The sequence below is a fragment of the Saccoglossus kowalevskii genome, chromosome 3 (genome assembly GCF_978046115.1).
Source record: "Saccoglossus kowalevskii chromosome 3, keSacKowa6.1, whole genome shotgun sequence".
In the NCBI taxonomy this organism is placed as follows: domain Eukaryota; kingdom Metazoa; phylum Hemichordata; class Enteropneusta; family Harrimaniidae; genus Saccoglossus; species Saccoglossus kowalevskii.
In genome coordinates, this window is record NC_140643.1 from 33,712,106 (window position 1) to 33,733,286 (window position 21,181).

General features: G+C 35.7%; 1 protein-coding gene across 1 annotated transcript; it reads right to left on the reverse strand.

Moving 5' to 3' along the window:
- Window positions 1-5,319: 5,319 nt before the first annotated feature.
- LOC102806104 (uncharacterized) lies at window positions 5,320-19,216 on the reverse strand. Its single transcript, XM_078012215.2, has 13 exons — window positions 19,100-19,216; window positions 16,927-17,041; window positions 16,671-16,837; window positions 16,293-16,440; window positions 16,030-16,133; window positions 15,683-15,925; window positions 15,393-15,564; window positions 9,099-9,234; window positions 8,840-8,954; window positions 8,071-8,256; window positions 7,330-7,557; window positions 6,147-6,311; window positions 5,320-5,868 (listed from the first exon to the last, which is right to left on the reverse strand). The coding sequence occupies exons 1-13, from the start codon at window positions 19,214-19,216 to the stop codon at window positions 5,716-5,718; spliced, it is 2,049 nt and encodes a 682-aa protein (XP_077868341.2). The 3' UTR covers window positions 5,320-5,715.
- Window positions 19,217-21,181: the final 1,965 nt, after the last annotated feature.

Below are 21,181 nucleotides of genomic sequence, written 5' to 3' on the forward strand. Positions count from 1 at the left end.
TATATAATTTACCTTCTGTGCATCCAGAGTCATAACTCAGCTATATAAATTTGTTTGGTCATCTTTAGCACATACATCACATTGAGGGCATGATTCATGTACAGGAGTTTCATTATTGGCCCAAAGATGACAGATATATGACTATTTTATTTGTGTCACTACTGGTAAATGAGAAGCTTATTATGACTAAATCTTGCCCTGCAAATAACTAGTAATATCATCTTTGAAGATCAAAAAAAAAATACGTACAATATATCTTTATCACAATGCAATCATTTGAACATTCTTCATAACTCTTACATAAACAAAATTTTTCATGTTACTTTCTGTTTTAAAGCAGGATGAAATGTTGTTAACATAGGGACACTATTATAGCCATGCCGTAGTTGATTTATATTCTGAGTTGGCAAGTAATATTATCAATAATATTTCATTTTATCACAATAAATTTCAAAACAAGAATATGATAGTGCAATAAACTATTTCAGTGTCCTGACAAGCTTCACTAAGTAATATTTCTTTTGACCAAATATATATTTAAATTTTCTATAAAAGCACAGCTTCGGAAATAGCTCGAGTCCACTTTGCCAATTTTGAATATCAATGTCCAAACGTGGCTTTATAAGATCTCACGTGGCTTTATAAGATCTCACGTGGCTTTATAAGATCTCACGTGGCTTTATAAGATCTCACGTGACTTTATAAGATCTCACGTGGCTTTATAAGATCTATCACTTTCAAATACATTGCATCATAACATTCACTGTAATTAAGCACACAAAGGTCCTAAATATCAATTTTGACAAAAAAATGACCAAAAAAAAAACACACACACCAAAAATACATATTTCAAAGCCCAAATTTCAATCAGGTCTAAATCTCACGTGGCTTTATAAGATCTATTACTCTCAAATACACTGCATCAAAACCTTTCATGTAATCAAGCTCACAAAGGTCCAAAATGTCAATTTTGACCAAAACTGACAATAAGTTCAAAGTCCAAATTTAAAAAAAAACATACCATCAAAACTGTTTGTGTAATTGAGCTCACCGAGGAAAACTCACAACTTTGGTAACCACTTATTGAGAATATAATTTACAAATGGCAACAAAATGTAAATAACTGGTGGACAATATATAGCACAATATGGACACAATGTTTCTGTTTCTATGTGTAGTCATGCAGTACTCATCAGTCAGTGGACGTCTGTCGTTGCGCGGGCCAGCTCGTCTGCAAAATTGTTCCGTTTTTGTCTTAACAGACATGCGCAATCGCGATTAACGTCAGAGCGAGATATTTCCATTACATGAATTCTGATTGGTGTAGGGTACTTGGCCGTCATTTGACAAGCGAATAAAGATGCGGGTAACATATTACGCTTTTATTTCTTTTTATTACCAAGCCAGATTCTGTTGCACAAGATTCGGCAATGTAAGATTTTTGTCTCCCTTCCATATTTATAAGAAATTCACTTCAGTTTCCTAATTTTATAAAATAATCACATCGATATTCACTTTCTATAACTCAAACGGGTCACTTTTACAATTTTTATAAGATTTTCACTTCGTTTTTTTACAGTTTTTAAAAAGCATCACTTCGATTTTTACACTTTTAAAACGTGTACTTCGCACTTCGTTTTTTACCCAGTGTGGAGGCTCTCTTGTGAATATTTCAATACTATTTCTGGCTTGTAGTTTCTAGTTAGAAGTTAGACTTCACTTTTCTAATATTTTAATCTATAATCAAACATTTCATTGAAATATAGGGTCGACAATATTTGATTAAATAACCGGATGAAATGAACATAACTTGTGTAAACCGACATGGACTTGTGGTTCGAACTTATTCGAATATGCAAATGTTTGTATGCAAATCTGCAGTGATTATTATTGCATGTGCTCGACAACTTATACGTCGCTGTTCTACTGTTTCTAAGGTGTTGCTTAGATACGTTTTTGTTTTGAAATTTATTCATAAAAAACGTAATGTAAACCTACAACCTCTAGAGGGCGCACTCCTAACGGAAGTTATGAAATTCTGGGCTGGACTCCCAATTCTATGTCGTCTGTTAAAGTTGTCACCAGTACACAACCCTCTATGAATACGCTTCATGAATTCATGCATTATTTTTTTTAAATGTCTTTTGTTGAATAGTTTGATGGTTTTTTTTGTTAGAATAGTGATTTTTTTGTTAAGAGTAAACCAAATTCAGTTTAAATCCATACTACATCATTCGTAGATAACTAGAGAAATCCCAAGTCCCTGGTTTTGTCTTTGAATAAATGGACCAAAAAGTGTTCAGATGAGGGCGAGTTTATGTCAGTGATCATATTCTCCAAAGATTAACAACATTTTTAGCATATAAATTGTCTTCCAACAAACTTTGAGTTTAATTTGACATTTTGATGATACTTTGAAAAACACAAAACAAATATACAAAAAAACCACTCCAACAGAAATCAATCTTTGATTGTATAAAATCATAGAGAACTCTGGGTAACTTATTATTATGCTGTGGGTTTTGAGTTCTATGCTCCCGAACTCTAAAAAGTGAACACTATCAAACTTTACACGTTCAGGTGAGATATTTGAACCTTGGACCATCAATGACTACAGAGATAAAACATCTCACACTATTGTCCCCAGCGGTCTTTATTTCACAGAACTACCTTCTTCTGCCGAATGCTATCAATTTCCAACAGGTGAAGCCATATAGAAAATTAGTCGATGCAATTTTTCCGGGGGTGTGGTGGGAAATACTTCGATTTTGAACCATGATTCTTCAAATCAATGGAGTCCTGGTGTGTTCACTCTAATAACTGAACTAAGCATGCGAGTATTGTGGCAATGCAATAAATTTATGCATTTATCGCATGTGCGGGAAACCATCTGGTCGATTAAATCAATTGGCTTTGACTCGCCACTGCCTCTACCAATCAGTGGTTTTTTACATGGCACCATGCTCTAGTAGTAATTATATGTACATTCCAACTTCACATAGCTATTCATAATATAATGTAATTATATATAGCCATTTAATCAATTTTTCGCTTTATCTTTCGTCAACAAAGTGTTGTCACTTTGTCACTGTTGCTTGCTTCCACCAAAGTCATCAAGAAAGTCAAGAACATACCACCCTGATCAGATGACGTGAAAAATCGTTCCACTGCTGTCAAACCGGCAAAGCCTCCATGAGTACTAAATCATAAACCTCCATAAAATACATGGGTCAACACCTATGGTACCTGTATCGTACCTTCATTAGGCAGTACTTTTAGATTTCAATCTATTCGACTCGGGATTTTAAAATCATGTTTCATCATTTATGCACCTGCTGATCACACCTGTATTTGCTTTGTCTAGTTTTTTGTTGAGAGACTACGAACCATTTGACTAGTAGTACTTAGCAGGGCTCTTTAACTTTATAATTTATAATAAGTAGTGTGCTTGCATGTAAAATAAAACTCATATTTTCCCACTATAAAAGTAAGCAGTTGTGAATGAACATGTTTACTTAAAAGGTTAACCTAAGGTTTTATACATAACCCATTTTATTTTATTTTAACTCAGAATGATATATGCCTGTTGTAACATGTGTAGCAGAATGTGCTCACTCTTTTCAAACACACGCCTGATATTGTGTATGTGTATACAAATATTCTCCGACAGTTGGCGAACGTGTGTCTTATGTTAGAAAATCACTTGCATCCTTAATTGATCATATTAAATGTATTATAATTGCACAATTATAAAACATCCTAATGCTGTCACAAACTTTCAGTAATATCTAGCAGAATGGTACTGCTTATCTTTTCAGTGCATTTTTCTAGGAACAGTTTCAATACCTTTTCTCAGGCACTACTACATGATTCTGGTATAAAACTAATAATCTTCAACCTGGTATTTTTTATAGATTTTATTTTTCATTCTGTTCGTCTGTTTTTTCCAGTTTAAAAAATATGAGCTGGCTGGAGCCTTCACCCCTTGTCTATTTCTTACGCTAGATACCAGCCGATACCCCCCCCCCCCGCTCATAGAGACTGCGTACAATTGATCATAGTGTCTGGGCTCCCTGTATTCCATGTTGAGTTGAATTTTTCGGGGTCTTTCCGCCAACTGAGACTGAGAATGAGCAATACATGAGTGTTGGGTTTTAAGGCTAATAGGTTGAGATTTACCACAGTCCTTCGCCCATCGTCCGAATAGCACAGTTTGTTGGTGCCGAGTCATTGCCGACTCCACCAACCCGTGCGGGGTCAGCCTGGGTAAACGTGTATTTTATGTTAAACAGGTGGCCAAGTTGGATGCGCCTGCTGGAAAGCCGCCCAATCAGACGCTGTGTAACATTGCGCAGTAAGCTCGGAAATGGCGACGTGCAGCACCGTTACTTCAAAATTCTTCTAGTAACCGTACGTGTAGAGTCTGTTTAGGTTATTTGCCAAACCCCAAAACCGGCGCTGCATTTTTTCACCCAGTTTTCCAAAAAGTTACGACCATGTTTTAATAATGTAATTAAATTGTCAACTCTGAAAGAAAAACGCGGAAACTCTACTCTACTGATCATTCAAGAGTTGAACTGTTGCTAAATTTTTCGTGAGTTGCCACTCCCTGTCCTCGTTACAACAATCTCATCTTTTTCCAGCTAGTAATGTCTCAGTTTTGGTGATCGGTGTGGCTTTTTATCTTGAAAAACTGCGTGTTCTGTTTTGCTTGGGTCGCCATTAAAAAAAACGTTCTACTGTATTTTGATATTAGTTGCTGATTGGTTGTTTTATTTTGCCGCAACGCCCCTCCTTGTCGTTAAGGGGCGCCTATTAAATACACACTGTTGTGGTTCAATGTTCCTTGGCTGGCGAAGATTCCCTTCACCCAACCTCATTGAAAGGCTTGATTCAATGAACTGAATTGAATTGAATTGGTGATATCATAGATGGTCATTTCAGAGATGTCTACATTATCCGACACAGTACAAGGGGAGTTGTCCCCATTGTGATCCCGGAATAATGCGTAATGCTGTGTAACGTAAAGTCTCAAATATTTCTGGCAAACCAGAAACGATGTACTCATGTTGAACAAATCATAGCTTAGTACTCGCGTAGTGGCACAGCTGGTGATATCGTGAATACTGTTATAACGTGGGATTAACATGGATATACTCGAAGTTATCGTAATTATAGTTACCGATCGGGTGGACATTGTGTATACAGTTAGGGTATCATGAATACATTTTATGGCTATCGTGGATACAGTTGAATATCGTGTATAAAATTGGATATCGTGGATAAAGTTCGAAGGTGGAAAATAAACAATAACAGAAGTATAAGAAAAAGCATTTATTCGTACAATGCTTTTGTAATTACAGTGGGAGTCACAGATATGATAATGAATGGATTGAATGATGAGCTCTGAAATGTGCACTTAAATATAAATAGAAATAGGACTACACTGGTGACTCGACTGATAAATCGGAATTTATAACTATTCCTGAATAAAGATATTTACAATGATTGTTTTATTATTGGTGCCATGAAGCCGTCTGCTTATTGGTACAACATCAATTGAAAATAAAACGACGATAAAACAGTACTGATGCAAGAGTATAATAACACATTACATACCATCAAAAACTAACAACGTCTTGTACTAATACGAAAAATAAAAAGTTTTCATGAATTTTCCATTACGATGGTGTTCTCTGCGGAAAGTATAGTTTCTTATACAATGACACAACATTTAGCCGTGGGGGTAGGTTTTTCCAATTCAAACGGTCCGATATAGTTTGTGATTACACGTGGTTTTGCGATACTTTCAGATATAAACAGGTCGTCTGGCTTTCCAATAAGCCTACTGTTGTATGCTAGCTTACCCTGCAATACATTGAACAATGATCATGTTTGTGTTTCTCAGTGGCTTATATCGCGTCTAATGCCAATAACCGCAATATAACAGCAGACTATAGTAACGAAATAGTTTTGATAATCTATAGTAACAATATCATCTCGATAACCACAATATAAAAGCATATCCTAGTAACGAAATAATCTCGCTAATCACAATATAACAACAGACAATAACAACGAAAAAACTCGATAATCTATAGTAACGATATAATTTCGTTAGCCACAATATAACAAATAAATATTACCTTGTTAGTTGTCGCCGGTGAAAACGTCATAAAGTTTTGTGTGACAAGGAAGGTACACTTGCTATTCTCCTTACCGACTGGTGGCATACTCATAACTGCTTTTCCAACACCAGGTATATCAACACTCTTATTATAAGACGCTAAATACAGGTAGGGTACTGCAATCTGAAACAAAACACATTACGGTCGTCGTCACTGTATTTTGGTTTATAAAGTTGTGTTGTAAAATGACTGGGTACAAACAACCGATGTGCATAATTGTACATTCAAGTTGTCTTTTTATTAGAAATTCTACATTCTGAAGACTATTACAAATATTTGTGAACAATTTGTTCATGTCATGTACATTTACACAAAGTGTATGTCAAAAAATACTTGTGTTATCGCCACAATTATGTTATGAAATCCACGGCAATATGCTCATTCTCCTTGAGGTTTTCAACATGAAACTAATACATTACATAAAAGTTAAATGGAAAACAGATAATTAAACAAGTAATCAAACGTTAATTCCGTAATTTCAAAATCTTTCTTTTAAATAGCCCGACAGTACATTCTGATCTAGTAGTCTAGGAAACCCTTTCAAGATCAGTGACTGTTCAGACCCTAACAGTTTTGGATGTTGTTGTATATTTTTTGCAAAAGAACGCGTTTTGGGGAGTTCATCTCGGAATAATATTCACAAATTATTCTCATACATGTTAGTGCGAGCCGATTGATAGATTTGTATATTCAAATGTATTTGTGTTAGATCATTTTGATATTCCTTATTAACAATCATTCTATTCACACTTCTCTGGAATGGGATATGTTTTTATGAGACCAACCCCCACAAAACACCTTGGAATATTTGTAATTGATTAAACATCTAAAATGGTCTTATCATAAAAATACAGATTTTCCTATTGTTTGACCAACTTTTAGATGAGATAAACATATCTATTTAGTATTTCTTTCACGATTAACTTTCAAAATTGTCATGACTGCTTTTTATTTTATTTTGATCAAGTTTAATATACTATACAGATAAGGTTTCCAGCTTAGTTTGTTCAAGTTTATACCATAACTACAACAACTCGTACTGGTATATTTAAGGACATTGTCAATGAACTGGATGATAGTTTACATCTCGTGCTTCCTTGCGCTTGCTTTACAATAAGTCCATTATTTATAATCGACTCACCTTCGTGGGTGGTTTATTAACAATAGCTGACGACGTTGGCATGTTTATCACTATCCCTGACTCTGTGTGTAGTTTTCCCCAACACGCCAGGTGAACATCACCAGACAACACTGAAACCCTGGTTTTCTTTTTTTCTGAGAATTTTACCATTATACTGAAAAACCAGTCTCGTTCTTTCTGTCGGTCATCAAGCACACCCCAGTGGTCCATCAAGTCGTCCTCGGATTCCTAGTAGTATAAAATAGTCACATTGGTCAAATGAAGTTGAGCATTTAGTTATGTCAGCATAAAATGACCTGTGATGTGTACAAAATAAAAGAAAAACAAAACAAAATATACTGTGAATTTAAAACTGCAAACTAAAGACGTGAAATGTTTAAGACATGATACCTATTTGGACAATGAAATATCATTGTTATTTATTTGTCATTATGTTGCAATAAATTTTATTAACAGCAAAGCTAATGATATTGGCAAAGAGCTACTAAAAAACTAGGTATATAGGAAAATGTTAACTCATATTAAATATGTTTATGCCCAATTTCTATAGCTGAAAACATAGAGGTTTACAAAATTGTCATTTAAAAAAGTCAAAACCGAATAAAAACAATACATACATTTTTACGAAATGAGTAAAAGAGTAGTTCGACTAATTTCATTGTTAGCTTTCTTTAAATCAAGGTGACTAGCCGTTTGCATTAATATCACAAACATTTACACGTCTAACTTCGACATTGTTACCTGTACTCCTGGAATAATTCGTAATACCGTGTATGGTATGTCCATGGAAGGAAAAATGGGCGGTACCCCTACGATTATGAACATGTGTTCAACGCCTTCGATCGAATCCAAACATTTGGTGACACGTGTCCATGAATCATCGCTCAAAATACGTGTGGGTGTTCGCTCTGAACGTGTATCCAACATCTGAAATAACGACCAAAGCAATGAATCTAATTACTCCAGGTTTATATAAACAGTCATATATATCTATATTGATTTCTCTATATCGTATTGGCACAGTTTGTTGCATCTTTAATTATTTTACTTAGTGGGTCAAATTGTATTATGTCATTTTATTATACATCTGTCACTGTCAGCATGTCGTAATGTAGCGGTATTTTACGAGGTATTTTCATCCTACCATATAAGGAAATGCGAATTCCAATGGCGTGATTATGCGCGTAAGCGTCCTCTAATAATAAAAACAAACATGGCTGCCATCGGGGTTTGACCCGGGGGGTGTCCGGACTCCATCCACAAAGAAGTTCGCTTATTCTATTCTAAACTTTTTGGATTTCGGCATTACCAAGATGTATCCTCGGAGGGTAAAGATGTATGATAATAAGGTTATTACGAGAATACCTCAAAGTATGCACTCAGATAGTACGCTGCGCATTGACCTCTGCTGCGCGTCGGTCGATACTCCAGCTGTACTGTCTTCGTACATACTTTGAGGTATTCTCGTAATAACCTTATAGTACGTTGTACTTGTAGGAGACATACTTACTAAGAATGCTGTGTTTCCGAAGCGTACATAGTAAGATAGTGGCAGGTCTCGTTCGTCGTGACCAGGCCATGGGTTTAACCAGGTGTTACAGTGATTCAAATGTAAATCCATATCACTATAAAAAATATCATAATACATACAGAGAATACAGTGATTAGTTTCTCGGTCTCGTAAAGATTTGTTTCATCGTTCACTTTTGTTCTACGTGTACTTCGTTGATTTGGTGGAAACCAAATATTGTTTGTATTGATTGCCTTACCCTTTCATTAGGTCGACATCTCTCAGGCACCGTAGTTGAAAAAGTAACATATATTTTCTACCAGCATCGTAAATTCCGTCAAAGACGGGACACATTTTTCGACTACCATAACCGTCGATAATTTCATGGTCGTCCCCTGCAATACATTGAAATCATATATCGTTACCATTATACAAAATACATGAATAATTATTTTTTGATACAACTATGTATGATATAAAAGATGGTTTTCATATAAAACATCAATGGCGGTATCATTGTGCAAGTGTGACTGACTGTTGAACATTTTCATAAATCCAACGCCGTATGGGGCTATAATAAAGTTTCATTCAGCAATGACGGGAGTGTGACAAAATGTGATATATGTATAATATATAAACAAGTCCGTCTCAACTGCTGTGTTTAAGTACTGGAGATATTAAAGCGCGGTAGTCGTCGCGCTGCGCATGTGCGACATTTGTGTTGATAAACAATGATTTTCCTACAAGGTTTGACCTGGGCGCGACTTGCACTGATTACCGACGGTGACTCCTTCGATACCTTCCAATCACATGAAAATTGCCTAATTAAAGCTTGGAAACGTCTCAGTTCGTACTCGTTGATCTGCGCAACAGTCATAGTCGCCATCTTTGTTTATATGTGACCCATATACTAGTATCTCGCACATGCGCAGCGCGACGACTACCGCGCTTTAAACTTATACAAAAGTAAGAACATATTCGATTTCCTGTCACATTAGCGAGTTCTTTTTTTTTTGTTTTTAATAATATTTTATTGGGGTATCTCATATGAATTACAATACTTGAAATACACAATAAAATAGGATTACATTTCTTGTATTTTCTTGCTCATTTATATGTTCCAATACTTGGTTTATAACTAGCTTCAATGACCTCAGGTACATTTATTACATCAGTCTAACCCATAACTTTCAGAAAATTTCCCCATTGTTTAAGGTGTCCTTTTACTTTATTTTTTCTGATTGCAATATGAAATTCTATACTTTGAACATTTTGCATGTATTTTCTATAAGCCATTAAATCCGGCTTCTGTTTTCTACACCTTGCACTGTATATGTAATATCTGGCCAATAATGTAAAATTTAAGAGAATGGAAAAATCTTCATCTCCAAGGATAACCTGTATGGGATTAAGTGTATTTACCAATCCCATTTTCCTTCCCCTCAGCATGTAAAAAACATCCCAGAATTCATCCTGTTTTCCGCAAAAGGAACACTTTGAAGATTCAACAAGACATGGTTTGAATTTCGCCAATAATACATTTGTTGGCAGTACATTGTGTAAAATCTTAAACTGAAAAGTTCTCAATTTTGTGTCAATTGTTTTTATAAATGGTAGTGAATATAATGCTAACCAGCAATCTATTTGTGCATTCAATGTCAAGGTGAAATACAGTTCAGATCTTGGTGGTATAAAATAAAATTCTACAAGCTTTTTCGTAATATTCCTAGTGTTACAATCATTTAAATGAACATTTATATTACCTATTTGCACCTGTATAATTTCTTCAGTTATTTCAAAATTTTGTAGTTTCTTTCTGTTTACATTAGTTTTCCATTCATGTGGAATGGCATTGATAATGCCAAACCAATATAATTCTGTGGGATTCCATTCTGTAATAAGTCCTTCCATGTCCTTAATTCTACAGGAGTTTTAAAAAGTTGTCCCACATATATTATTTCCCTTTCTACAAATTCTTTGAAAAATATTGATTTTCCTGCAAATAAGATTTTTTCATTATTCCATATTATCTTCTGTAATTCATTTGGTTCTTGTTCAATTGACATTTTTGTTTTAATTTTAGTCCATTCATTTAGCATTGATTCAAGGCTTCTCGACACCCTTATATTCAATTTTTTCAGGTTGAAATTACACCTCAAAAGAAAGTGAATGCCTCCAACTTTTTCAAGCTACTTGTTGAAAATTGTTTTCCAAGGATGACCTATATTTTTATCACACATCCTCCTTAACCAATTAATACGCTGAGCTGTATAAATAGCGTTAACATCTGGCATTGAAATTCCCCCTTTTTCAGTTCTACCAATCATTGTTTGTCTAGCTATTTTTTCTGGACCCTTCCATATAAATTTATAAATCATTTTGTTTATTTCTTTAATTTTATTAGCAGGGAGGTTTACCAAATTCATTACATATTGTATTCTAGATATGGCCAATGTTTTGATGATCTGTACCTTCCCCATAAGTGTTAAATCCTTGGATTTCCAAAATTGCAATGTTTTTCTTATTTTTTCTAGTGGTCCGGCCAGATTTAGTTCTCTTGCTTTGTTTTTATCATAGGATACAAACATTCCAACAATTTTTATTGGATCAGTTGACCACTTTAAGTTGAGTGGTCTTTCTTTTCACTCTTTATTTTTTTCTATCCACAGGGCTTCACTTTTAATCTTATTTATTGATAGACCTGAAATTTCTTTGAATTTTTCTAGTAATTCAAACATATTTTGTGCTGATTCAATATCTCTGAAAAAACATGTCAAGTCATCAGCAAAAGATGCATTTTTTTTATCTCATTTTCCCCCACCAAAATTCCATTAATGTTTTGTTGTGTTCATCAGAAATAGTTCTAATGCCAATATGAAAAGTATTGGTGAGATACAATCACCCTGTCTGACACCACGATGAAGTTGGAAGTAGCCTGTAGATGTTCCCTTATTCATAACACAGCTGTAAATATTGTTATAAATAATTTTCACCCATTTTATAAATCCCTGGCCAAAATTAAAAGCTCTCAATGTCTTAAACAGGTACTGCCACTCAATACAGTCAAAGGCTTTTTCCAAGTCTACCGTTACCAACAGACCAGGCAATTCCATCTCCTATGTGTAGTCCATTACTCCTTCAATCAACTTTATAACGTCACCAATAAAGCGATTTTGACAAATGCACTCTGTGTAACATGTATCAAGTTGGGGAGAACTTCTTTTACTCTATTTGCTAAACATTTTGTATCAATCTTGTAGTCAACGTTTAGGAGCGTCACTGGTCTCCAGTTACGTATATATCTTTTATCTTTCCCTTTTTTTCAAGTAAGGAGATCACACCCTGTCGCTGAGACTTCCCCCTTTTCAAAAGAAGTATTAAATGAGTCTAGCATAAATATTTTCAATAGATCCCAAAAATGTTTATAAAATTCACTTGTTAGGCCATCATTTCCTGGTGTTTTGTTTGGGGGCATTGATTTTAAAGCATCAAGAGCTTCCTTTTCAGTTATTAGTCCTTCACATTTTTCAGCCTGATGATTTTCAAGTTTTGGAACATAAGGATTATTTAAGAATAATTCTTCATTATCAACAAATACTGTATTTTTATTTAGTTTAGATGTGTACAAACCTTTATAAAACTCTTTTATTTCTTTTCTGATATTTTCTTGGCCAGTTATCTCTATGCCATCTTCTCTGAGCACTCTATTTATCTGATTTATTATTATTTTGCTTCCCAATTTGAAAGAAATATTTTGTATTTTTCTCCCCGTATTCCATCCAATTGCATCTTGCCCGTATCATCATTCCTTCTACCCTGTGATCATATTCCTGTTGTAATTCTACTTTTACAGTTTCTATTTAAGTTTTTATATTTTCATTTGTGTTAGCATTTAACTCTATTTCCATTTTAGCTAATTTATGTTCTAACTCTACTATTTTAGCCTTATGTTCTTTTGCTCTTTTCTTACTATAAGTCAACGTGGTTTGTTTTATTTTATACTTTATCCAATCCCATTTAGGGACGATGTCAAAAGATCGATGTCGGATAAAAAACTTAATTCCTTTAGTTTTTTTTCCAAACCCCCCTACCCCCACTGAAACTTAATTGATAAATATTGGTCATGGCGTCAGACTACATTCACCATTAAATACAAATTGATAATCGGACAATAGTATTGCATAGCAGTTGGTTGTCGGGTGGGTGTAAAATAAGTTTACAAATGCACCTCATTTGACGCACAGATTTACACTCGAACCAAACAATTTTTCTGTTTTTGCCCCTTTTCGGTTATTTCTGTCCATGATTGGATAGAACTACAAATACTCCAAGATTTGTTTGACTTTTGAATTGTTTTTGTAGGATGGAAACTTTTTGAGGTCACCCCCCCCACCCCCGACATCGATCTTTTGAAGTCGTCCCTTAGCTCTTGGATCTTTCATATCTGTACCTTCTAGTAACCTATCATTAAATTTTTCTTTTATAAACTCTATATATTCCCCTTCTCTTAACAGACTATTGTTTATCTTCCAATAGAATGGTCCTCTTTTAATTTCCTCCCATTCTAGCTTTAAAGTTATGGCTGAGTGATCTGATAGAAAACATGGTATGATATCAGCCTTATGTATATCTATCTGCAGGCTGTCACTAACTATTTCAGGTCTAAATCTTCTCCATGTAAAAACTTTTTATTTTGATTTCTCAATCTCCATATATCTATTAAATCGAATGTTTCCATTGTATCCTTCACTATCTTACTAGATTCCGTCCAGCCCCTGGGGTTGCCGCCTTTCCTATCCATCCCAATATCAAGCACCAGGTTGTGATCTCCTCCCTATATAATAATTTTAGTATCTGAATCCGTTACATATTCCTTTGGATGTGTTACAATTTGTTTTATAAAGGTTACATGACTACCTTCCTCGTTAGGGCCGTATGCATTCACTAAGATAAAGTTTTTCTGTTCTATGTTTACATCTATAATCATAAAACGTCCCAAGGGATCCCTACAAATTTTGTTAATGTGATAATCAATATTTCTAAACATGGTTAACACGCCTTTACTATTACTAGTTCAATGTGCAAAGATCACTTGTCCCTTGAGTTGGGATTCCCAGTATTTTGCTATTGATTCTAAACTATGTGTCTCTTGTAGCATTATAACTTTCGATTTACTTTCAGAAATCCATTTAAACACCTTTTACCCTTTTTTGTAATAACCAAGGCCACGAACATTTAAGCATATACAATAAATATGTTTGTATCTTAATCCCACTTTCATTAAGAACTTTCCCCATTCAAAAGTTTTAAATACACAAAGAACGAACAATAACAAAAAACAACTCTTGTCTAAGCCCATGTTTGCCCACAACTATGTGCAAACAATATTGTCATTACTCCCCTTCTCACACATTCAGTGAATGTTTTCTATTTAAACATCTGCTCACTGTTTTAAAAGTTCTCTCACTGTTCTCTTTTAATTCTCTTTGTATCTCTGTCCGTTAATGTAGACTGTGCCATTACTGAATCTAATTTTCTCACCTTTTTCATAGGCTTCCTTCATCACCGGGCGCATCGTTTTCTTTTTCTTGAAATCTGCTTCACATAGATCTTATTTAACATATATGCCACTGCCTCTTAATTTTCTCTTGTTAATCAATATCTGTCTTCTTACGGGTCTGCGTATAATTTTTACAATGATATGTCTTGGTGGACGGTTTTCGGCGCGTAGTCCTATTCTGTGTGCATTTTCTACTACTCCATGCTCAACGTCAAATTTGTCGCCTATCAGATGTTGTATTATTTTCTCCTTCTGCCTCCTGAATACCACCATATCTCAGATTGTAACTATGAGAATACCTCTGCTGTCTTATAGTTTCACCTTTTAATTCCTTTATCTCTATCTTGGCCGCTTCTAGTTCAGCGCTGACCCTTTCGATTTCAATTTCTGTTTGTCGGTAATCTATGGTTGTTTATCTATGGTCTCCGCCATATCTGTAATCGTCTGTTCAGCGACGCTCTTCTACTTCATTTAGTTTCATCTGAATCTTTTGAACCTTTTCGTAGTGTTTATCTGTTTTCTTCATTAGCTCTTTCAATAGAGAATAAACCAATTCCAGGGAAACTTCCTCTCCTTCCAGTGACGCACTTTTTTCTTTACGCGGAGGGCTACCCGAGAAACCACCCAGTGACGAGTTGGTACCATGTATTGTCCCGTCTTCTTTATTGCCTTTATTTGCCGACTTCTTTTTGTCACTTTTAGGTCCCATGACGTCATCCGGTTCTCTAACTACTTATAGTTCTGTATGTCCCTTGTATGCTTCGAGCAGTTTATCGCAGTTTTTACGTGTGTCGTGGGGAGCTGACGCACTAGCCTTGCCTACTGATCTGCATAACCTTTGACCTCCTAGCGAGTTCTTTGTTTAATTCAATTCTGAACAAATCGAAGGAGTATTTGGATAACTGTTTAGCCAAATATAAATGAAGCGCCAATAAAGAAACACCATGGTTGCCGCCATTACTATGTTATTTATAATGAGATATCTATACTTACACATCATAATAGAAGGCACCCGAGCATACATCCAGGCTGGTTCAGGTTCTCGCCATCTTGTACAATATAGGTTGAAAAAATACTCATCAATTTCATCTTTCATTTCATCAGTAAGTGGGGCAGTCTCCCTCTCTTCTCTCGACAAATTTGACCATTTTACCAGACTTGGGCACTGAAAACAATACACAATTTTGTTAGTTTATATATATTTTTGCAACACTCCACATACATCGATACATGAATTCCGAATATCAGCACCCACTCTGCAGGACCCTTTGAAGCCTACTTACCTGTGTTATCACACTATCCGCATAGACTTGATCTCCAGCCATTACCATTAAATGAACAGGTTGTGATTCATGTTCGTTGCGCATGTGTAGCCACATAATATTTCTGTTAGGATGGTCCTTTATTTCATCATCAGCGGTCAAACCGGCACAAGACCCGAATGTAAATCGAGGGGCCGATCGTTGAGATTGTATACAGCAATCGAAACTACGCCCATCAGGTAGCGTATATGTACAGGTACCTTCCTATAAAAAAACACATTTACTTTAAGAAGAAAGTTCGAATTACCTTGCATATTTATACGTGCGTGATCCATGGTAGGAAATTTCATGTTTCTAGTCGTTGTTACCTGAGTGTTGTCCCATGGAACGCTCCAATCGTAGCGCCACAGTGTTTTGTCTTTCGATTCAGCTATGACAATGGCGTCACAGCTCCTTCCGTTCGATGATTTGCCTGCAAAATGTGTAGATTAAAAATGCCGGCATTTTATTTTTAACCCAAAATGTAAAAAAATACTTAAATGTTGTCTTGATACATTATGTATTGTGGCAAATAGTCTTTCTTTTGATGAAAAGTTTTAGCAATCCCATATGAAATCGTACATGTACATACTTTGGTCAGCTGTGACGTAAGTGAACGTCACAGGTGGCAACGTGGCCTCGTTCTTTGACGTCACAATTAAGACGCACACTTCGTATTCATTTTCTATAGACAATGCACGGCAGCCAAGGATGGGACCCATTATAATATTAATGGCGCCCTACATATACATAAGACAAACAATTAAATAAATCATTTAGTAGATAAACAAAGACATGTTATACAAGGGAATGCTCTCGACAGTGTCACCGTTAGTTGTATTTTGTGAAACATGGATATGGGAGTATGTTCAATGTCATACTGTCTCAATCTGTGTCATTTAGCATAGACCATACATGCTTTGCTAAACTAGCACTTAATCCGGCAAATTTATCGACACAACTTTCCTACCTGTGGGTCCGGTGGGGCATTGTTCGATACAGACAGGGTGAGAATTCCACCCTTCCATTTCCTGAAATCCCCGTCGTGAACATAATACGAGTTCTTGTTTGTTGAAGAGTTTTCAATTGCAATGTAGTGAGGTGACCATCCGTCTACGAATCCAGTCTCACAGAACCCTGCGAACAGAAGATGGAACAATTGCTTTCACCATTTCCACCACTGCAATATTTATAAGTTATAAAACTCAGTTTATAATCCTAATTACCTATTTTAATTTGATTGATTTCATCTATAGATTTGGTATCTATGTCGAACACATCGGTTTGTCCAGCTTGAAACAGTGCGTAGTTATCAGGGTCGACTGGGACATCGTCACCAGGCTGTCAAAAGATAATACATATATTTGAAATACCTGTATATTATATTATTGTGCTATGTATTTGGCAGTGACTCGACCCTGACAGTGACTTGACCCTGACAGTGACTTGACCCTGGCAGTGACTTGACCCTGACAGTATCACGTCGAAATGACATTGGCGTGTGTCAGTGTTCATATTCATGCTATCATTTTCATTTTATATTATGTGTATTTGTTTAAATAAATTATATAAAGTAAAATAATTAAATTAATATTGATAATTATAAATTTTAGAAATGTATTTTGTAACGATTAGAGTTCTAAGTTTTATCAATCATGCCATTTGTCAATGCCCTAAGGAGTCAATTGGTGATCAAATACTTGTATGTTTGCAACGATTCACAGTCGATTCGTCCCAATACTATTTCGTCACAATATTGGTAACAAGACAATCACGCTTGATACATATAAAATACAATCGGAAAGCGCAACAGGTCCTTACAACAATATTTACTGTGTTTCCCGTGTATGCTTTTTCAGAACATTAATTAATTACACTATAATCTTGAAATATGAATAACTTGACTTGACAATTGACGGATTAACGTATATACCACTGGGGTTCAGTCTTCGGGATGCAAATGCGTTAAAGTTCGATGTGAACATGATACAAGCTAAGTGCATTGTCAACGGTGTACGATTACCATATTGACGACACAGTCTTGAACCGCGACGTCACTCATCATAATGATCGTGGAGTGAGTATCTATTCTAAGTTGGCATTTACCTCTCGTACTGTGGATCAGGCTAGTTGAGAGCTAAATATTCACCAAATTAATTAATGTACCTGTTCTTATTGCATACATTTGCAACATTAGTACGTCACATTGTGTAATGCGGTATATATTTATTTTTAAATCTAACTGTGTCTCGTATCCAAATCGCATTGTAAAACATGTTTTCATAACAAGATTGGTACCATTGTGATTATAGCGACCGATCTATAAAAAATGTCTTGTGTGAACGCGGACTGATACTTGATATGGTATTTTTGAGAAAATGTGTTTTTATATGTTATTTAAGTCAACAGGTAAAATCGGAAGATGTGTGCATGTGCCTCGAATGTAGGGTGAACAAAACCAGGCACGGTTAACGAGTTCTTGGTAATGTTGACATTTTTATTGATTCGCCCCCCGTATTTGTGAAGACTATAATACAATGTTTCAATAGTTTCTAGACTTGTTGGATTTGTGTTGATTTATATGCTATTGTATTATATTTATGTACATTTACAATTCTCATTGTTTGTTTATATCTCGTATGCAATGTTTACGAGAAAATACTAGTAGATAAATTACGTATGTGTCTTTCTTCGTGTCACGGTTCATATATTGTATACATGCACTGTGAGAGTTAATAGTTGGTGAGGTATATTGAGGTAGCATATGCACTAAAAACGTCTAAATGAATTCACTTAACTAAGGCTAGTTGAAAGCAACAACTATCTAATATTGTTTGCTGGATAGAAAACAATGCATGTTTACAAATACACGAACATTCTCTTCTCGCTGACCGTTTTGTACTTAGTAGACGCAACAATTTGTCATTTGTGTGTCTCGCAAAGTCACTGTCACATGGAAAACGGTTGTATTAGCGCCGTTCTTTTTAAAAATATATCTTGAATTTAAGCTGACTATTCTACAAATACATACTTTGCAGAGTCGTTTTCAACACAATTTCAGTTGAGAATATGTGAAATATATAGTTAATGTGCCACTTTAAGAAAGCTCGTAAATACTAGTAATTCATTGTCTTGAAAGACTTAACGTTCAACCTTTCTTGTTTTGCATAATATAAGAATGGAGAGTGTTGTTGCTGGGTCACGCCCAAGTAACGTATACACATAGCACTGTTCGATAGTTCATGACCTTCGCATAACAAAAGATTCTATAGCTTTACTTGTATATAAATTGACCTACATACTATATATGCCCGTCTGTGTTTTACTGTATATTATATTACAGTTCCCCTGAGTGATAGAGAGACTGATTATATCATACTATATAATATATAGTCTTACTTTAAGAATGGTGACGTCACTTGAATCCTCGTTACCAATTAACTGTATGTAAATGGGTGATCCAAATGCACTGTGAACGCTGGTTTTGGTCACGACTGTCACCTTATACGACACCATCGCTCTGATTGCTGGACGTCATCGCGTGGCAACGATATGCAAAAAAGCTCAAATAATTGACCAATCAGATGATAGTAAACAACCCTAGGTAGCCCATACGATGACTTATATGAACCTTAGAGTTAATATAACTTGATGTCGCTGTATTTCACCGTTGCAAGTCACTGATCATTGCCAGGTAATAACACGAGTTGTGACGTCAAACATTCGGACCGATTTCATAGTTAATGGTGGCTACGAAGGCGATAACGTGGTTAGTAGCCTGCTTGGGGTCGCGGTTCTAGTAAACATTCGAGTGAGTTGCCATATTTTTTCTGATGATACCGCGAATTAGTTGTTTTTTGTGGATTGTGTGTTGACACAGCGTACGCGCTGAATAACTTATTCTGTAACATTTTTCACTGGCCCTCACACCTTCTCGGTCATAATCTGGAAGCGACAATAATCTTGTTCAAATCCAGGCTACTGAAACAACTTAAATGTACCATTTTAAAATAATGAGGGGCAAATAATTATTGAGAACCAGATGATTTTAAAACACACTGCTGTCGCGGTAGATGTACACTGTTGAGAACAAATAAACCAGTGAACTGGTACTGTTTAGAACAACTGAACAATATATTTTTAGTAAATGCTGAACGAAACTGTCCGAGGGTTAGCAGTATTACTGTGATTTGTGTCAGTAGAGCGGCTTCAGTTGGGGATTATATTGTTTTACTATAATTAGTGACTACCACCTTTTCAATAAATCAATACACATGATTCCAAAATCACCATTTTGCAACTGGGTCACCAATTTCACGATACTCGCGTTCTTGCTTATTTATAGTTAAACTAATCATCCCGACTGTATTACAACATAGAAAGCAGTCATCGAAAATAATTACATGAATTATTCAAAACGAACGACCATGAAACATGGGATCATTATACACGCTGCTTGCCATTGTAAGCTGACGTCACAACCAATTGGGCTACAAGTGATATTATAATAAATGTGGTTAATTAACCGATAGTTAATATATGGGGTAGCCATCTTGAATACGGTTTGAAACTAAATAAAGAGACAAGTTGAGAAACTGAGAGCTTTTCAGTTAGGCCACAGCGACTTAAGTTTATGGAAGACATCCGCGCTGGCATTAGTTTTCGCCTGTTCTCAAAAAACAAATCTCCGACGACGAGTCTCCACAGATCGGTTTTCTGTCCGGAACTTTCCGACTCATATTGTCACAAAGCGCCGGCTTGTCGTAAAACTCGTTTTGGACTACCTCAAAACGTGCCAATTTTGTCGTAAATGATCTTTTGCACATGCGTATTGCGTTGCCGGGAATTCCAACATGGCAACCACGCCACCAAAATACGTGAGCATAAAAGTTCAGAGGAAAAACGTAGGAATTGTTGTAGACTGGTATGCAATTGACGTCGGCCAGGGAGATGTGACATTTACACCGCAGCTATACGAGATGTGTACATAAACATGTGCCACCTACAAATAAAGACTTCTTGTTGTTTTTTTGATACACTGTATACACTGTGTTCTGTGGTTCAATTCGTAATCTGTCCGGAACTTTCCGACTCGTATTGTCACAAAGCGCCGGCTTGTCGTAAAACTCGTTTTGAACTACCTCAAAACGTGCCAATTTTGTCGTTAATGATCTTTTGCACATGCGTATTGCGTTGCCGGGAATTCCAACATGGCAACCACGCCACCAAAATACGTGAGCATAAAAGTTCAGAGGAAAAACGTAGGGATTGTTGTAGACTGGTATGCAATTGACGTCGGCCAGGGAGATGTGACGTTTATACCGCAGCTATACGAGATGTGTACATCAACATGTGCCACCTACAAAAAAAGACTTCTTGTTGTTTTTTGATACACTGTATACACTGTGTTCTGTGGTTCAATTCGTAATACCAGCTCTGTAGTCCTGTGGTTTTAGCAGCTTTTTTTTTGGCAGGATTTTT